Genomic DNA, 16,970 nt, shown 5'->3' with positions numbered 1-16,970 from the left:
CATGTGAGTCGGCTGCTTAATTCTACTAAATGGAAGTTGCCTCCTCATAAATATCTACTGTAAAAAAGAACTTTGCATTTTTTTTTCTCCCACGTGCATCATTTACCCCAATGCTACTCCAGTTTCAGCAACATAATCAATTTTAGCACATGAAAAAATGAGACCTAAAGCTACAGTATGCAAGTTTTTTCTAATCCTTTTTGAATAAAAATATGCTCTGGAGAGAGGTGTTCCCAGATTTAGAGTCTGTCTGGCAGCAGTGCAGATAGTCCCTCATGAAGAAGAGGAGGCAAATTAATTCTGCCTCCTATGCATTGTTAATTTCCTTAGTCTGATACCTAAAGGCTTGGATGGAAGGGGGTGAGATTGTGTCTCGTGCTACATCTACTTTCAATAGCTACATCTACTTTCAATTTCAAAAGATTCAATATGCAACTTCAAAGGACAGGTTCACATTTTTTTCCAAGTGTGTCTTAAAACAGTTACATTCCTATGTGAGCACACAAAGGGATTATGCATGTTGTAATCAATCCTCCTGTTAACACAGGCCTTCAATAGATGCCTCCAAAAATGCTTGTTTTGTAAATATTAAGGGCCAAAATCCACTTCTCCATCTGTGCAAACTGATTAAACTCTGAACACAATAAAAAGACTTTTGTCCCATTAAATCTTTTCACAGAAAAACAACTGTGGATTTTGGCTCGCATCACTTCCATTGAGGTTCTTGCAATGGCCAGTGTGAACAGGAGGAATGATGACAGGAAGTAAGACCTAAGTGTTACATCATATGGGCATGTGATTGTTTTTCATAAATATGCTTATAAGAATGTGAACCCAGCCTATAAGCATAGCAGTTATTTGATCTATATGCTAAAGTTGGCATTGGGGGCAAGTATGTGGTTTATCACATTCACAATTATGTGAGCATCATAAAGCACCAAACAGTACACATTCCTGGGGGAAAAAAATTTAAATCAACCTGCTGGTGGTGATGGAGAAGTTAGAAGAATTTGTCCTCTTGGGACCACAAATGTCTGTATTCCATCAAAGTACAGCATTTTCATATGGCTAAAAAGTGAATATTTCCTGTGGAAAGTTATTTTTGGAAGGACAAATGGTCATTAGTTCATTGTTTGAAGTGCCTCATTCTGTATCAAATATGGTTTATTGAATTTTTAACAAGTTCACACTCAAAATATTCAACAAATAGTTTGATGCCACAGAAAGTCATAAAGAACAAAGAAAGGATGTCACCCATAACTTTCCAGGGAGATATGGAGGATTAAAAAAAAAAAAAAAAAAGTCGGTCTAGGGCTGACGTTTCTCATTATGTTTTAATAACTTCCACAACATTTTAATGAAAGAAAGCACTAAGAAGAAGAAATAACTCAGCTAGTACACCCTGTTACACTCTCTTCAAGATGTCTTTCCCTGGCTGCCTCCCTCCTCAGCAGGAACATGTGATAGCCATCGAGGACGCCGAGCTGTTTCACTCAGGATGTCTCTGGAAAAGCATGTGGGCGATAATGATGGAGCGCAAGAGCGAAGAGGGGGAGGGAGGGAGAGAGAGAGAGAAAAGAGAAGAAAACGAAGGTCCCTCAGGGCTTCTGGGGGCCTGCTAAGCAAATCAACGACTGCAAGCAGCATCACAGTCCACATGTGCAAACATTTAAGATATCTGCTCATGTAATGGGGTCAGTGTGGCCCCTCTCTTAGTGTACGGAGCACCGGCACTCAATTCTCTGTGCAAGTTTACAGGGTGGCTTGTCCCTGGAGCACCAGTGCTGTGGTCCAAAGATAGGACAGAATTTTTTTTTTTTTACATTTTCCTCCAATTGATTGAGATTTTGTGCTACATCTGTGTTACTTGTGCAACATTCCATTTAGTTATGGGACAATAATCAGGCCTGAGTTGCCTGATTAACCCAAGCTAGAGTAGACATGTTGCAGCAGTAACGTTTACGAGGGACCAGATAATAGTTTCGGCATTCTTTGTTAAAGACCTTCTTAAATTTAAACCCTGCACCTGAGATACAACACTGCTGAGGAAAAACATCCTTTTGCTCCCATCCGGTGGAAAATGTTTCAGCTTATAAGGATTTGTGCAAACGCAGAACCAAAACAAGTGGCAGTAAAAATATTCAAACCTAAAAAGAAAAAGGAAAAAAAGAAAAAGTCCTCAGTTGCATATTTAGTCATTGTGAGAATTTGAAAATCATTTGTGAAGTTTCTGAGCAGTTTTGTTTAAAAGCAGAGAAATTAAAGCACAGTAAAATCCATTGCCATCAATGAATGTTTTCAGTATTAACTAGTCTCTGCTCCTATAGCTACCAGATAAATAACTGCAGTGGTGCAAAAAGTACAAGGATTATTTCTGCAATGGTAAAAGTGTCATCTTCTTTATCTGTGAACATCTTATCACCCTTGAAGGTGCACAAAAATGTCTTTAGTTAGTTCCTGTATCTGTTCAAAGCCATTGATGCCTCTGTTTTAGTTCTGATGAGAAGGAAACTTCAAATGATGCCTCAGAGGGAACAGTTCAGGGTTAAGAAGGAAGTGGCAAGAGTCGAGGGATTAAAATGGAACAAGGTCGGAAGAGTCTGGGTGAGATCTTTATTTCAGGCACGGAAAGAGAGCCTCTTCCTCTGGTGGCGCCAGTTCTCGGCCACTGTTCCACTTCCACTTCCTCCTTCTGGCCCGTGTGCAGAGCTCTCCTCCTGCTCCTCCTAATGTGGTCAGGCCTCACTCTTCATCCTGCATCAATCCTCTCCTCTCGTCAGGAGTTCATCTAATATCTGCACATCTAAACTCACCTCCAGCTCACTGCAAAAGACTACAATTAATTAAATGACTGGTAGAAAAAAAGACAGTTGAGGATAACCAATTAATAATTTCAGGAATATTGTGAGGCCTTTAGGCTCAACAATGTGATAATATGCCGCTTTTCCTTTGATTGTGATTTGGATTGAGACATTTTATAAGAAATAAATTTTATGCGAAATAAAATGGGCAAATTAATTAATATTACATGATTTAATTTTGATCTTAAAGATTTTCTAAAACCCACAATTTTGAACATCAAGTTTTCAGCCTTTTGATTCCAAACTGATAGTAAACTATTGAAAAGGGTCAGTAAATAGTTTTTTCCTTTGGTAGTGGCTGATTAGGCGACTGTGATATAATTTTACAGACCTGAAATTCAAAAGTGACAATAAAACCAGAAAACAATGTTTTCAGTCATCAGCAGTTTTTCCACAGTAAAATATATTGCAGTTCAACTGCGCCATATTAGCCAATACATTTTTCTATTTGTAAGCTGGGTAGTCTTAGTTAAAAACTTAAAATTGAACTGGAGGCATTTTTGTTTTTTAAGATCTGTAAAGAATCTGTATCACAGCTCGGTTTGTGATTTTATGTCTAGCGCAATGAGGGTTTGTTCAGTTGTGGAGATGGATCTGTCACCATGTGACCGTGTGTTTCGTTAACCTGTTAGAGGCTAAGAATCCAAAGTTCAAAGGCAGAAATGGATCAGACATCCCTAAGATGTCATAGGAAGAAATCATAACCCAAGTTGGGATTATTTTGTCAAGATAAAAAGTGAATTTTGTTGTCAAATTTCAGTCTGATTGGTGGCCGTGTACACGCAGTAAATGGAAAGAACTGAATGAAGTGCAGTCATGCATCATATAAACATTTTTTCCCAGTCTCTTCAAAGGGGTTTGGAAGCGATTGTTCTCACTGTAAACAGGACTGTAGAGTAGAAATGATTAAGTAGCAATTATTTTGATCATCGTTCAGCAGTTTGTAATTTTTCACGCAGAAATGTCACATATTCACTGGTTCCAGCTTCAGAAATGCGAACATTTAGTGCATTTCTCAGTTTTATAACACTTTAAAATGGGGAGGTTTACCAATTGGACAATATAATACATCACAGGAATTTTGAAGGACATTAACTTTTTTTTTTTTAAAAAGAATAAATCACGAAAATATTGTTAACTGCATCACTGCTGTTTACAGTATATTGTAAAATGCCCGATTTACACAGCAGGTTTAACCCAAAACTTGTTCTTATTTTTGGTCAAGATTTGCAGTCAAAAATTGCCATGCAATAATACTTATAAATCACTTTTATTTTAAATCAGCGTTTAGGCAGTTATGCTATGAACAACACAGGGAAAAAAAAAGGTGACAAAAAGACAGACAAAAAAAATCTCTTAAAAACATATGAGATCCAGTTACCATTAACTGCACTTGGCACTGGATAGACGCTCATGGGAAGAGGACCAAAAAAAAAATATATACACATTTTTCATACTTGAAATAGAAGTGCCTCCGTTATTCGTTATGGTCTCATCGGCGTTTCAACTTTGATAAAATACAGTTTTAATTTCCCAGATTTTTTGCAGGGTTGTGCACACAGATTCAAATATATCTCGTCATCAACCTGCAACTTCCTCCGTGCTTTGGTGCATCTTAAGTAACGAGATAGTTGAGGTACTATAGCACGTCACATTTGTAATATTGCTACAACTCCTTCCACCCATTTAGTTTAAGATCTACACCATTAGAGGAGGCAGAGACGAGGCTGTCGGATGAGGAACAAATAATAATACTTCCACGCATATGATCATTGTCTCACGGCCCACGATCCCCAAAGTACCGTCACACAACTGTTGTCAAGCTCAGGGGCTTCATCTTGTATTTCTGTCCCTTTATAAATCAACCGTCAATAGTAACTAAAATAAAGACACAGAGGGACTTCTGTTACCACAATACACTCCATTTACAATGGTAGTAGAGCATAGTAACAAAAGGAAAAAAAAAAATTCTAATTTAAAAGAAATTGAACTTCAACATAAAGGAAAAGCAAAACAAAAAGTCCCTCTCCCAGAAAAAAAAAAAAAAAAAAAAAGGTTGTGACATCATTTATAAAAACAGACATAAAAACGTGATCCATTCTCGCTCACCAGGAACAGATGCTGAAAGCAGGCCGTGGCTGTTTGTGGTGGACCTGATTGTGATTTTACTGACACTAAGAAACTTAGCATTTGTCCCATTCTGTCCATGCTCTGAGACACTCACGGCAGTGGACTGATAGGTTTACATTTCCCATCCTGGTTTTAACCTTCTCCACCAGCACTCAATGAAAATCAAAGAGTCAAACAAACACACCAGCAGGGCAACATTAACCCTTCTACTTGTAGTTAAAGAAGGTTTTAAGTGGAAACCAGGGCTTGTGAGGAAAAGTGAGTCAATCCCACACCAGGAGACAAGAGAGGCAGAGCAGAGAGGGGAAGAGAGCAGGGAGGGCGGTGACTCAATTTCCTCTGATGTTTGAGAGAAGAGCCGAAAGAGCGAAGAGGTGGGATAAATAGATTTATACTCTGCAATGGGGGCGAAGGGGGAAATGTGTGTATGTTGCGTGTGTGCATGTGTGTGTGTGCGTGCATGTGCATGGGTGGGTGTATGTGTGCCTGGTCTGTCCGTTCAGTGCTTTATCTGACGGTGACTCCGAGTTTTTCCAGCACACGGACTCCCTTCTCCTGGTACTCCTCCCGGGTCAGCCAGAAGTTGTCCTTGTCCTTCATGATGTCGGCCAGCACGGCTCCACCCAGGAACACCATGTGCTTTCGTCTAGGAGGATCCTCGATCCGGATCTTAAATTTCTACAAGACAGCGAGACACAGAGTCACATAAAAGGATCCTGTTTAACAAAGAAAAAGCCCTGGTCACAACTTTTCACATGAGACACTTTCAGTGTGGTTCAAATTTATTGCAAATCTCCACTTTGTCCAGGACATAAATCTTGTTTTTGTTCAAATAAAAATGTCAAATTGCTGCCAACAGTTGAACAACTGTCAGACTTTCAGTTCCCAAGGCAGTTTAGCTCATCCAGTGTAGCAATTCACAACATTAAAATAAAACTGCAGAGGTACAAATAAAACCTAATTTAGATTTTTCTTGGTCTCATTTGAATGTGCTATAGTGTAAACTGAAGTGTAAAGGGCAATAAATCGTTTTACCCGAGTATTTCTTTCTATGGTGTAAATACTAATCTACTCAAATATAAATGGCTTAAAATTTAATCTGAGTAATCCTTAGTTCATTTTTCCATCTTCAGGACCCCAGGCATGCATATATCAAGTGATTTTAATATTAGATCACCTTTAATAAATAAAGATATTTATTTGTTAAATAGAATAAAGATTACATGACGTTGACTTTTGTACCTTCATCTTCAGAATAGTATGATAAAGAAAACAATTAGTTACTTTAGCTGCTTTAAATTAACTTGCCTACTAAAAATGTCACAAGCCAATGATTTAACAAGATAGATTAGGTTGTGTGAAACATTGATTCAATTATTTATACTCCTACATGGCAGCACATCTTCTATCAGGTCAGAGATCAAATAAATGCACTATCACATATAAACTTAAATAAGCAAAACTAGGGGGCCAACATTTGCTAGTATACCAGGTCTTCACAAACACGACGCGTTAACAATTTGCTGCAATCCAACATCTGAACAGCTAATGGCTTATAACACTGATACATGTGAAATCCAGTCTACAGTCTATTAACTTACCTGCACAGGCAAGTAAAAAGCATCCAGCTAGCTCCAAAGTTTAGGGCAAATAAAGCTCAATGTTTTATGCTTTATGTTTTTTTTAGGTTTTATTCTACTTTAATCTGCTTGTGTAGCACTTTTGAGATTTGCGGACAAATGTAAAGTTTAAATTACTATATTATTATTACTGAGCAATGAAAACTGTCACTTGAACTTATCCATTTCGTGTTCAACTTTAGCCTCAGCTGATCATGACTGGGTTTTTATTTAAGTGTGCAATTAGCTTATATCTGTAAGATTTTATATTGGCTGCCTGCAATGCAGTGAGCCACTGGAAGAAAAAAAATAAATCTACACAACAGTAAATTTAGTTCATTGCTCCCTATTCCTGTTTGACCATATCATGTTGATAACACATATTAGATCCTTTAATATTTGTCAGCATGTGTGGTATTTTAACCTGCAAAATAAATACTGCCATCACTTTGTCAACTCATAAAGTTGATATAATGAACATATTAGCAAACAGGAGCCAATGCAAACATTCAGCAGATATGAAGCAACATTTACAATATAAGCATTAAAAGTCACATGGTATTATACATCATAATTTCCAACATTCATTTTTATTTTTGCTCTGTTTGTGTCTCCACCAACACCTGAGGGAAATATAAAGGAAGCAGCTGCCTGCTGTGTGTGGAAATGACATTGATGAGAGCAGTGAACCTCAACAAAACAACAATGAGCTTAAGGATGCTACAGAGACGATACAAGGCTCAACAGAGCTGACGAGTCAGGGCGTAAGTCTCAGTAGGTTTGTCACTATAAGCAACACCTGTTACATCACTGACTTATTTAACCTACTGCCAATATAAACATAATGATTATTGCTGCTTTTCAAAATCAACTTGAACTGTTGCTTCGTGACAGCTGTGTTTACGTTCAATTCATGTCTCATACAATTTGTTTGCCACAGCTACGATCAAAAGTGTCAACTGGAATTTTTCAAACAACTCTTGCAGCCTAGTCCACTTGTGTGCTTTGCCCGTATGCTCAGTATGTCCAAACATTCATATTTTCACCAAATAGGGCAAAAGATGCTGCTTCTGTTTGTTGCTTGCAGATCGGTTTACAAACAAACTTAAGCTACAAGGTGCAAGCTAAAAATTGTGGCAATGAACTCAGCCCCATTTTCATTGTTTATTAGATCAGCTGAAGTATATAAATGAGCAGAGAAATAGAAACAAAAATTATCTTGAGTCCGTTGGATCTATATAAGACCCCCCCCCCAAACACATTGTACACATTTATGCTACTTCTTTAGATAAATGAAGCACACACACAGCAAGAAAAGCGAGGCTGGCTAAATTGGCCCCAAAAAGCCAAGCACAAATGACTTATTAATAAACATGTGAGTCATCTGCAGACTTCTGTTTACAACATTCATCTTTAAGATACTGATGCAGAAATGTAGAGATATTTTTTTTCAAAACAAATATTTATCATTGGGAGGTGAGCTCCACATGAGCTGTGATTAAAGCGCTCTGATTATGTTAAATGAATGTCTGTTAGCCTCTGACACCACCTGGTGGTACTATGTGTACAATGCACCAGACTGAGATTCAAGTCATCACAAAGTTTGCTCCTGAATCATGCGGATGAGTTTCAGACAGTCATGGTTCAAATAGTAACTGCACATAACTCAAGCTGTTTAATTTATTCTACTGTAAACTCTGAGTATGTGGAGACACTGTTTATTCACCCAAATGACTCAGAGGCATTAGGATTATTGTAGTCTACTGTTCTCCTACATGTGGTGAAACTTTGTCCAGGCCAACTTAAACAAATCCTGAGAATCAGCTGGAAATATTAATTCACACCAACTGAGAGCCTTGGTGACGTAAAGACAGCCTTTGACTTGTCTTTTGCTTTATCTCTATGCGTGGCACTCTCACTTAATCAACAGCTGAAATATAGATGACGTATAAAGAGTTGGTTTCTCACCGAAAGCTTGTCCACATCTCCCTTGAGCACACGCTCCAGGTAAAGCTGCTTGAGTTCTCGCTCAAGTCGAGAGGGCAGGCCAGGGTACATGGTGGATCCTCCTGATAGCACAATGTGTTTGTAGAACTCAGGCCTGATGACAGGAAGACAAAAGGATGGTGAGAGTAGCAAGAGACCCAGCAACATGCCGACAGAAAGAAAAGCATTGTACAAGTAGTGTTGCTACTTTCTTTCACATTTTGCCCTCTTAAGTCCTCAAGCATAAAAAGCCACCGCTAAGGTGTAGTAGTAGTAACCCACTAAGACTGCAAAGGACAGGCAGGTCAGTCATACTTTCTATTCAAAACTCATGTTCATCAAATATTTTTTTTTATTTCTGTTTGGCTGACACCGCCATTTTGAAAATATTTGTACATGTACTGCGACTTTATGATGTTGTGTATTAATGTGTGTTTAGAGTGGAAAAACCAAGTCACTCTCAGTAAAAAATATAGTGATGGATCTGCCTGTTTTATTGGCCTCACCTGGTATCTATGTCAGCTGCCTGGATGGTGTTGAAGAGAAGCTCAGCCACTCCAACACCCTCCACATTGATGAGGTGGGGCTGGAACAAAGCCTCAGGGGCCTCAAACCGCTCTCCTCCCACCTTGATCACACGACCATCTGGCAGCTGGAGATGTGTGGGAGGGATGAGATGAAAAGAGAAGCAAAAAAAAAAAAAAAGAAAAGAAGTATGACACCACTGAAGAGGTACGATCAAATGTATGACTCAGATTGCTAAAGGGCCTACAGCTTAAAGAATCAATAATGATACTGTTCAGTGGTCGTTTGTGATAACATAAAGAAGTCTCAAAAAACCCTGTTAAAGAAACTTGTTCATTAAATAATAAAAACATCCAATGCCTTGGTGATATTCAAGTTACAGTGTAGAGAATGTAGGCTACAAACTAAGCAGAGGGAATACGTTTGACTATAAAAAGGTTTCATTCAGCCAAGGGCAGTGGGAGGAAGTGGAGCCCAGCCACTGCTGCAAAGTGGCTGCACAGGAAATGATGTCACATGCACTTCAGGGCCATTCGGCCACAGTTACATTGCCCTCCTTGTTTCTTATGGTCAAGCACACAAAACTATACACATACTGTAAATGTTCACACGCCTACACACAGACGCACAGACACAGACACACAGTCTGAGTCTCGCCTACACTAACCCAAACACACATGGTCACAGTGAGCTCAGACACAACATGTGCTCGGTAAGGCGTGCAGTAACACAGACCTCAGGACCTGCGTTTAGATTCTGTGGTTCCCTCTGCAGGGAAAAGGCCTTGGAAAGAAAAGCAAGTTGGGGTGGAGAAGCACTGCACCCCCATATGTTTGAGTCCCAGAAAAAACAGTCGGCAGCACTGGCCAGTGCTAAAGCAGCCAACAGAGCAAACAACAGGCATGTGGCCGTCCACATAGCTTAGTGCAGAAACAGGTTTTATTATTATCAGTTTGATTACTTCAAAATGTTGTCACAAAAACAACACATTCTTTCTACATTGATGCTATTTTAAGCAGAAATGTGATACTTATGTGCATAAATAGAAGTCATTTTACAAAACGTAAACTAAAAAAAAACTAAGATTTCCCTGTACGACAGAAATTTTATGCTATTCTAAGCAAACATGGCAAAAAAAAAATACAGTTGCTTAATATAAAGTGTGTGTGTGTCTTTTTTGTATGAAAGAGAGATGACCTACACTTTCTATCATAGCAGATGGAAAAGCATCTGTACAAATATCCAATCAGCTGGTTGATTAACATGGCGAATAGCCTCTGTCACACAAACACTGGTCTAAACAGACTGTTGATTGACAGTTCATTCATTTCGCCCGCTTTTGTTTCTGTTTGATATTAAGCCATATCTCTATATATTGTTGGCAGCACACAAAACCTCACCCTTGTTTTTAAAATTCATATAGATTTAGATATATCATCTAAATACCTTTATACGTTCAGTTCGCTTAAGGCTTCATACAGTAGAGAAAACCCTGATATTAAAAACCCATCAGCCAACTATCAAACTTTGGCACATTAGAAAGCAAACTACCCACAAAGTAGTCAGCTATCTTACAGTATTAAACAGTTTCAATGGAGATCTCTCAGCTCTGGCTCTAACACAGAGATGAGACCGAGGACAGGAGCAGTCACTGGCTAAAATGTTCATGAGACTCTTTCTTTTGTAAACAAACATGCATGTAAATGCAAAGGGCAATATTTAGGTCAGCAGAAGTCTTTTCTGTTCTTTAATGGAATATTTATTGTACAGGTGAATACATGGGGAGTTTGAGTAGGTGACATGGCATGTGTGTAAGAATGAGACATCATGATTGCTCTACGAAGATATGTTGCCATTTACTGAAACTGCACAAATCATTTGTTACAGCTGCACTTTGAGTCTTAAAATGTTTTTTACTGTGTTGTATTTTGTCTCTTTTCCATCAAAATCCTTTTCATTTCACCTTCATTAATTTACACACTGTCCACATGAGGGCAGCAGCTTGTCTTTTTGGCTGTATTTTTTTTTTTTTTTTACAGAGCGCTGTGTCTAAGTCTGAACACTTGATGAAATGACCACCACAAAAACCAGGTGATGAGCTCAATAGCAGCTGAGCTTTGCATAATTATAAAAGACTGACTATAGAAGAAACTTGTTCACTGACACAACACATGAGTCTCTTACTTGCATATATAACTAACTGGACTTATGCAAGTTACAAATTAAAAAGCATGTCTACCGTGTATGATTCCACCAGCACAGTAGTCTCCAGTGCCAGCTTCTGTTCCTGTTCAATATTGTAGCCCACATAGCAAAGCTTCTCCTTCATCATACGCACGGTCTCAAAGTCAGCAGAGTGGTTGAAAGCATAACCCCTCAGCAGCAACAACTGCATCAAGAGATAAAGAACCAGGGTCAGGGGAAAGGGAAAGAAACAAAATTCTGTTACCTCCATTTACAAAGATGATGTTAGTTTCACATTGGTAAGTGAGCAGCATGTCTAAAATGCACAGAAATATGCACTCAATATACACAATCATAGAGAAGGATGATTGTCCCACATTAGATTATTAAGAAGGTGCTACAGCAGTAAGTCCTATCATTTATTATTTTTCTTTATGAAAGACTGGATACCTTGATGAGGTAGCGGGTGATGTCCCTGCCTGCAATGTCCAGGCGTCTTGTCAAGTGGGGCAAGCTGAAGCCCTCATACACTGGACAAATGTGTGTCACACCATCACCCGAATCCACCACCACACCAGTCAGAAGGCCTAAAACAAACAATACACACACACAAAACAGTTAACCTATGAGGTAACTTGTTGGTTTAACAGAGTGCAAAATGGTTACGCAGTACACAGAAAACTGCAGGTTTAAATAATTTTAGAGCACATCTGATTCTGCTTAAAGAATCACATGGATGGATAATACATCACGTTTCATGTCTTTCACTAGAACATTATAAAGTTGAACATTGTAGACTTCCTGGCACAAAGAATTTTACATCTGGTATCCAAGCAGTCACATATAACAAACTTTGAGCAAACTATTTGAGAAAGGTGTGGCGGTTACATACTGCCAAACAAGAACACCTCCACAATTAAAAAGAAAGCATTCTGTATCTCGGTGAAGCGACGAAGATTGTGTAAGGTGACTTGCAAAATTTTGCAATAAGAAAAATGTCATAGTCAACAAAAAAAATTTTAATTTGTCTTTTCAAAATTGTACTTCAAAGCACAAACATGTGTCCTTTACCTTGAGCATACAGTGTCAGCACCGCTTGTATAGCAATGTAGACTCCTGCAAACTGGTAGGTCTCAAACATCACCTGCAGGAGACGCAGGAAACAGACGACAATCAAAATTGTTTGTTGACGAACACATTGGCAAAAGAACAAAAGCATTTCTGTAGCAGAATACAGAAGTAACAGAATGAAATCATTTATTATGATGATGATGATTAACAAGGAAGAAGTTAAAATACAGTTCCCTCAGTTAAAGCAGGGGATATATTTTAACTGATAAAGCTGATGTGAACACCAATACAAGAACAGACAGCTGAACCACAATAGGAAATTAACAAATAACTACATTTCCCCTTTTCTCTTACCCTCACACTGACAACAAAGTGTTAAAGCAGCACACTGACATCAATTTTAATATACCTCAATGATTTTCTCACGGTTCTTGGTGGGGTTCATAGGGGGCTCGGTCAGCAAGATCTTGCAGTTGCGAGAGTCAATATTAAGCTTCTCTGGGCCAAAGGTGTAGTCCCACAGGTGCTTCATGTCATCCCAGTTCCTGACAATGCCGTTCTCCATTGGGTAGTTGACTTCCAGCATGGAGCGGAGCTCACTGGCCTCATCGCCCACCATTAGGTCCTGGAGAGAGAGAAAGAGGGGTCAAATGTCATTATATAAATATTTAATACCAGGACAGTCTTAGTTCTGAGGGCCTGTATGGATAATAACACTTGGAGCGGGAATAAGCATGTATTTCTATGACCAATTAAAAAAAACAATAATTTTAACTTAAGTTTCTAGTCAGCAAAAAATAAAAAACGTTTTTAAAAAGTACTTATCATACATTCATCGTTTGCGTCTAGATGAGACATCAGATGCATTCATTTAGCTCTTTACTTGGAAATTCTGTTATTCTGCATGCACAAGGCATTTTCCATGCATTTAAACCTGGAAACACTTCCCTCTAGTTACAGTAAACCACTTGTTTTAGCAGCATTCAACTAGCTGCATGCAAGCAGCCTGGCAATGTAAACAACTGCTGGGTTAGAGCTCAGTGTTAGCCACAAAGTCAATCATCTCACGTTCCACTTGGAGACATCAAAAGCCTACTGAAGGCAGCCATTTTATGGGTTCATCCTGTGTGCTTTGGCATTAACAAAGTACCAGTCACAGGCATTGCCTCCATGTGGTCTCAAAAAAAATTTAAAGTCAAAAGGAAAACAGATGTGCTTCTGTCTCCAAATTTCAGCTGTCTGCCATACATCCTTTGACTCTGGCTACTTCTGCAGTTGTAAAGGTGAAACACTTACAGATAGTTATGTTGAGGTCACAAAATTTTAATAAAGTTATAGCAAAATAGACCTGTGATACATACAGATAAAGAATGTAACACATATGGTTCCAACCAATTTTGAGATTGGTAAATCTTAACTTCTTTTTGGCTGTAAACCGATCATTTCAGTTCTTAAATAGTCATAGGGTTGAGGTGGGGGGGATGTAGTCTTCAGGATGCACTAGCAGATCAGAGACTCTGAAAATGGAACCGGTCCAAAATCTGTTTTAGCACTCCATCGATAACAGCTGGCTTATGATTCATCACAGCCATTTCAGCAACACTTTCAGCCTAGAGAAAGGAGTGCATTAATGTAAGGTGATGTATAATCTGTCTGAATATCTGCCACTCACTTGGCCAACAACACTCAAACTTGTTGTCAAAATTCTGCAAACTAGTTAGGATGAGGAGGAATAGAATTATTCAGTTATAATGAAAAAAAATGAAGGAACGACATGATAAAAATGACAAGGAACAATGAAAGGTCATAATTTTCAGTTGAGATCAAAACATGACAACTGTCTGGAGCAGGCATGAACAGGAGGCACACACCAACCTGAACTTACCATCTTCTTGGCATTCTACTTCAGCGTGGGGGAACAAAACATGGGGGGAGAGGCAGGTAGATATAAAAATAAAAAGATGAATAAGCAAAAGAACCAGAAAGAACAGGAGAAAGATAGGGTTCATGCTAGAATAACGGGAACCAGATCTCACCTGTGCAATGAACTGATCTTTACCCAGGTTACAGAATCAATCCAACAATTTCAGCTATTTAAGTATAATATTAGTATCCCCCCCACCCCCTCCTTATCACTGACAATTTCCTGACTAAGTTTCCCCTCGAAATCAAAACCTTCTGTTCAAATGAAAAGTCAACACATGGACGAGCTCGTACCTTGATCTCAATGTTTCCCACTTTGGCTGTGGACCGAATGATGGGCCTCCCAACAAGCGCAGGGAAGATGTGCTCTGGGAAGTTGGAGCCTGCATAGCCACACTTGACAAACTAAACACAGATGGACAAGAAATGCAAGAGGAAGTAATGAGGACAAACATTTATCACTGATAAGATGAACTGTTAATAACAGTGGGATCAATTGGCATTTAGACTGAGATAACAACGTAACCTCAGATGCTTCAATGCACCACAATCATTTTATATAGTTGAAATGTATATAAACACTTGTGGTCAAAACCTGCTTTAACTTCCAGAGCAATGATAGAAAACCATAAAAGTCTCAAAATAATGTAAAAAAAAGTAGTTGATTTAAATATTAGTATATTCAATGTAAAATTAAAAATCTGCAATTATTAGCGTAATAAAAAAAAAAAGGCAAAAAAAAGTCAAAGTCAAATATCAAAGCATATTAGGATTAAATATAAAGATAAGAACAATATGGCAGCATTTGTAAACCAATAGTTACTCAGTACTGTGGATATAAAGGCCTAAAATGTTGAGGGATGCATTACACTGACCTGCGAAAAATGCATGAGGACAGATAACTGTTGTGCTGTAGCATAAGCAACTGATTTGCTATGATCTCATTTCACATTACTGTAAGTGTTGCCATTTTGCTAAGTGCTAGTTAACCTCTTTTCATATGTTTTGCACATTTATCTTTATGCATAAATTTTGTTGCAGCTGCATGAACAAAGTGTCGGATTTCACAGTTGTGAATTAAAACCATAGGGATCAGTGTTCTGTAAAAACATTGTGACAAATTGCCAGCAACACTTGTAGATTGTCAAACAACTTTAATACACCAATGCATTTCAGTTTGTCGCCTTTTTCAAAGTCTGTCAGGAGTCCCTTTTTTTGTGGTTTAGACTCTCTCACTTCCTCCTAGCTTCTCAGTTCAAATCCGACAGAGCAGAAAAAGTTACCTCTCAAAAAAGCCTTATTAGTCAGTAACAGAATGAGCAAACATCCTCTTTGACTGCTGACAGGGTTTCGAAAGGAAGTCACTATGCTTCAACAGGGGTAGCTGCCTGTGTGCAATGAGTAATTCATAAACATAATCAAAAACAAGTCCTGTATAAACTCCTGTATGCCCAAAGAAAAAGTGCAAAAGTATTGTCAGCGAAGTGTAATTGCAGTATGAATATCTAATCTTTCTGCAGTAAACGTCCCCTAAATGTAATTAGGACTTAAATATTAAGACTGTTGTCTCAATGTGCAGCAGCATTTTACTAGTGTAATCAGTCGAGGTGGAACTATTTATGGGAGACACTAGTTTGATCTCGGAACAAGATATTTAATAGACAGATTATGTTTTTGTATTCATGTAACCTGTAATCTGAAAAGCAAAAAAATACACGTACAACGAATCCAAATGTTTAAATAAAAGTCTACAAAAATCATACTTCAATAATTTTCACCACTGGTGTTTTTTTTCCTAGGTCCATAAGGTAGTTATGTGACATTTATCTTTATGCTCACTGCTGCACAGGAAAACACTATGGTGGTTCCTCAATTTATCTTATACGGCCTAAATACCGTTAGTTAGCTGACGCTGGGTAACTCATCAGGACAAAAACCTAGCCTCTGTCCTTTGTAATAAAAGCAGGTGAACAGTAGAAATCACAAATCTGCAAACTCCGCTTTTTTTGAAAAAAAATGCCTATAATAACCTACAACATAAACGAGACAGACAGCTGTTAAGTGCTAGCTGCAAATTAGCAGACTAGCCAGCTGTCTTAGCTTAATAATCGTTGGCAACAAATGAGCAGTTGCTCGTCTGCCTTAATTTTGCTGTTAAGGAGGACGTGGAATCAATATCCCGTGTTGTCTATTCAGCATTTACTCTGCCATTTACTGATACTATGCCCGCTGTTCCAGTGTCGAGTCTGGATGAATGAAAATTAGCTGGCTGGCAGGCTAGCTAGCTACCTACACACCCAGTTAACGCTAGCTAGCTTGACGCTGACAGCCCCACTTCCTGTTTCAGCAAGTTGCTCGACATGAACGCCGAGGTTTTACAGCAAGCCGCGGGTGAAGAGAATGCCAAAGCAAAGCGGTAAACCTACCCCGGTCCCATTGTCACAGACCACTACTTTCCTTCCCTGGCCGTCCATTATGTAAAAGCCCAGTTGCCGCTATACCTCCCTGAACTTTCTTCGGCAAGCCGGAAGGAAGACACACCAACCCGAAAGAGTAGGAAGGGAAGGGTGCTCTTCCGGTTAAAGTCACTCCCTCCACATTTAAATCGCTCAGTACAAATGCTTGAGTTTACAATCACAACAAATGCACGGACTGATTGCATTTCAGGAAA

The 16,970-nt window shown here is 38.7% G+C and overlaps 1 protein-coding gene across 1 annotated transcript; it reads right to left on the bottom strand.

The window, feature by feature from the left end:
- Positions 1 to 4,114: 4,114 nt before the first annotated feature.
- Positions 4,115 to 16,879, bottom strand: LOC137131798 (actin-related protein 2-B-like). Its single transcript, XM_067513564.1, has 9 exons — positions 16,726 to 16,879; positions 14,594 to 14,704; positions 12,786 to 13,001; positions 12,377 to 12,449; positions 11,756 to 11,892; positions 11,361 to 11,510; positions 9,103 to 9,248; positions 8,579 to 8,711; positions 4,115 to 5,669 (listed from the first exon to the last, which is right to left on the bottom strand). Exons 1-9 carry the CDS (start codon positions 16,771 to 16,773, stop codon positions 5,499 to 5,501), a joined length of 1,185 nt encoding a protein of 394 aa, XP_067369665.1. The 5' UTR covers positions 16,774 to 16,879; the 3' UTR covers positions 4,115 to 5,498.
- Positions 16,880 to 16,970: the final 91 nt, after the last annotated feature.

This window comes from Channa argus, chromosome 1, assembly GCF_033026475.1.
Source record: "Channa argus isolate prfri chromosome 1, Channa argus male v1.0, whole genome shotgun sequence".
Classification (NCBI taxonomy): Eukaryota; Metazoa; Chordata; class Actinopteri; order Anabantiformes; family Channidae; genus Channa; species Channa argus.
Note: the sequence above shows the minus strand (reverse complement) of the source record. Positions and strands in the feature narration are given on the sequence as shown.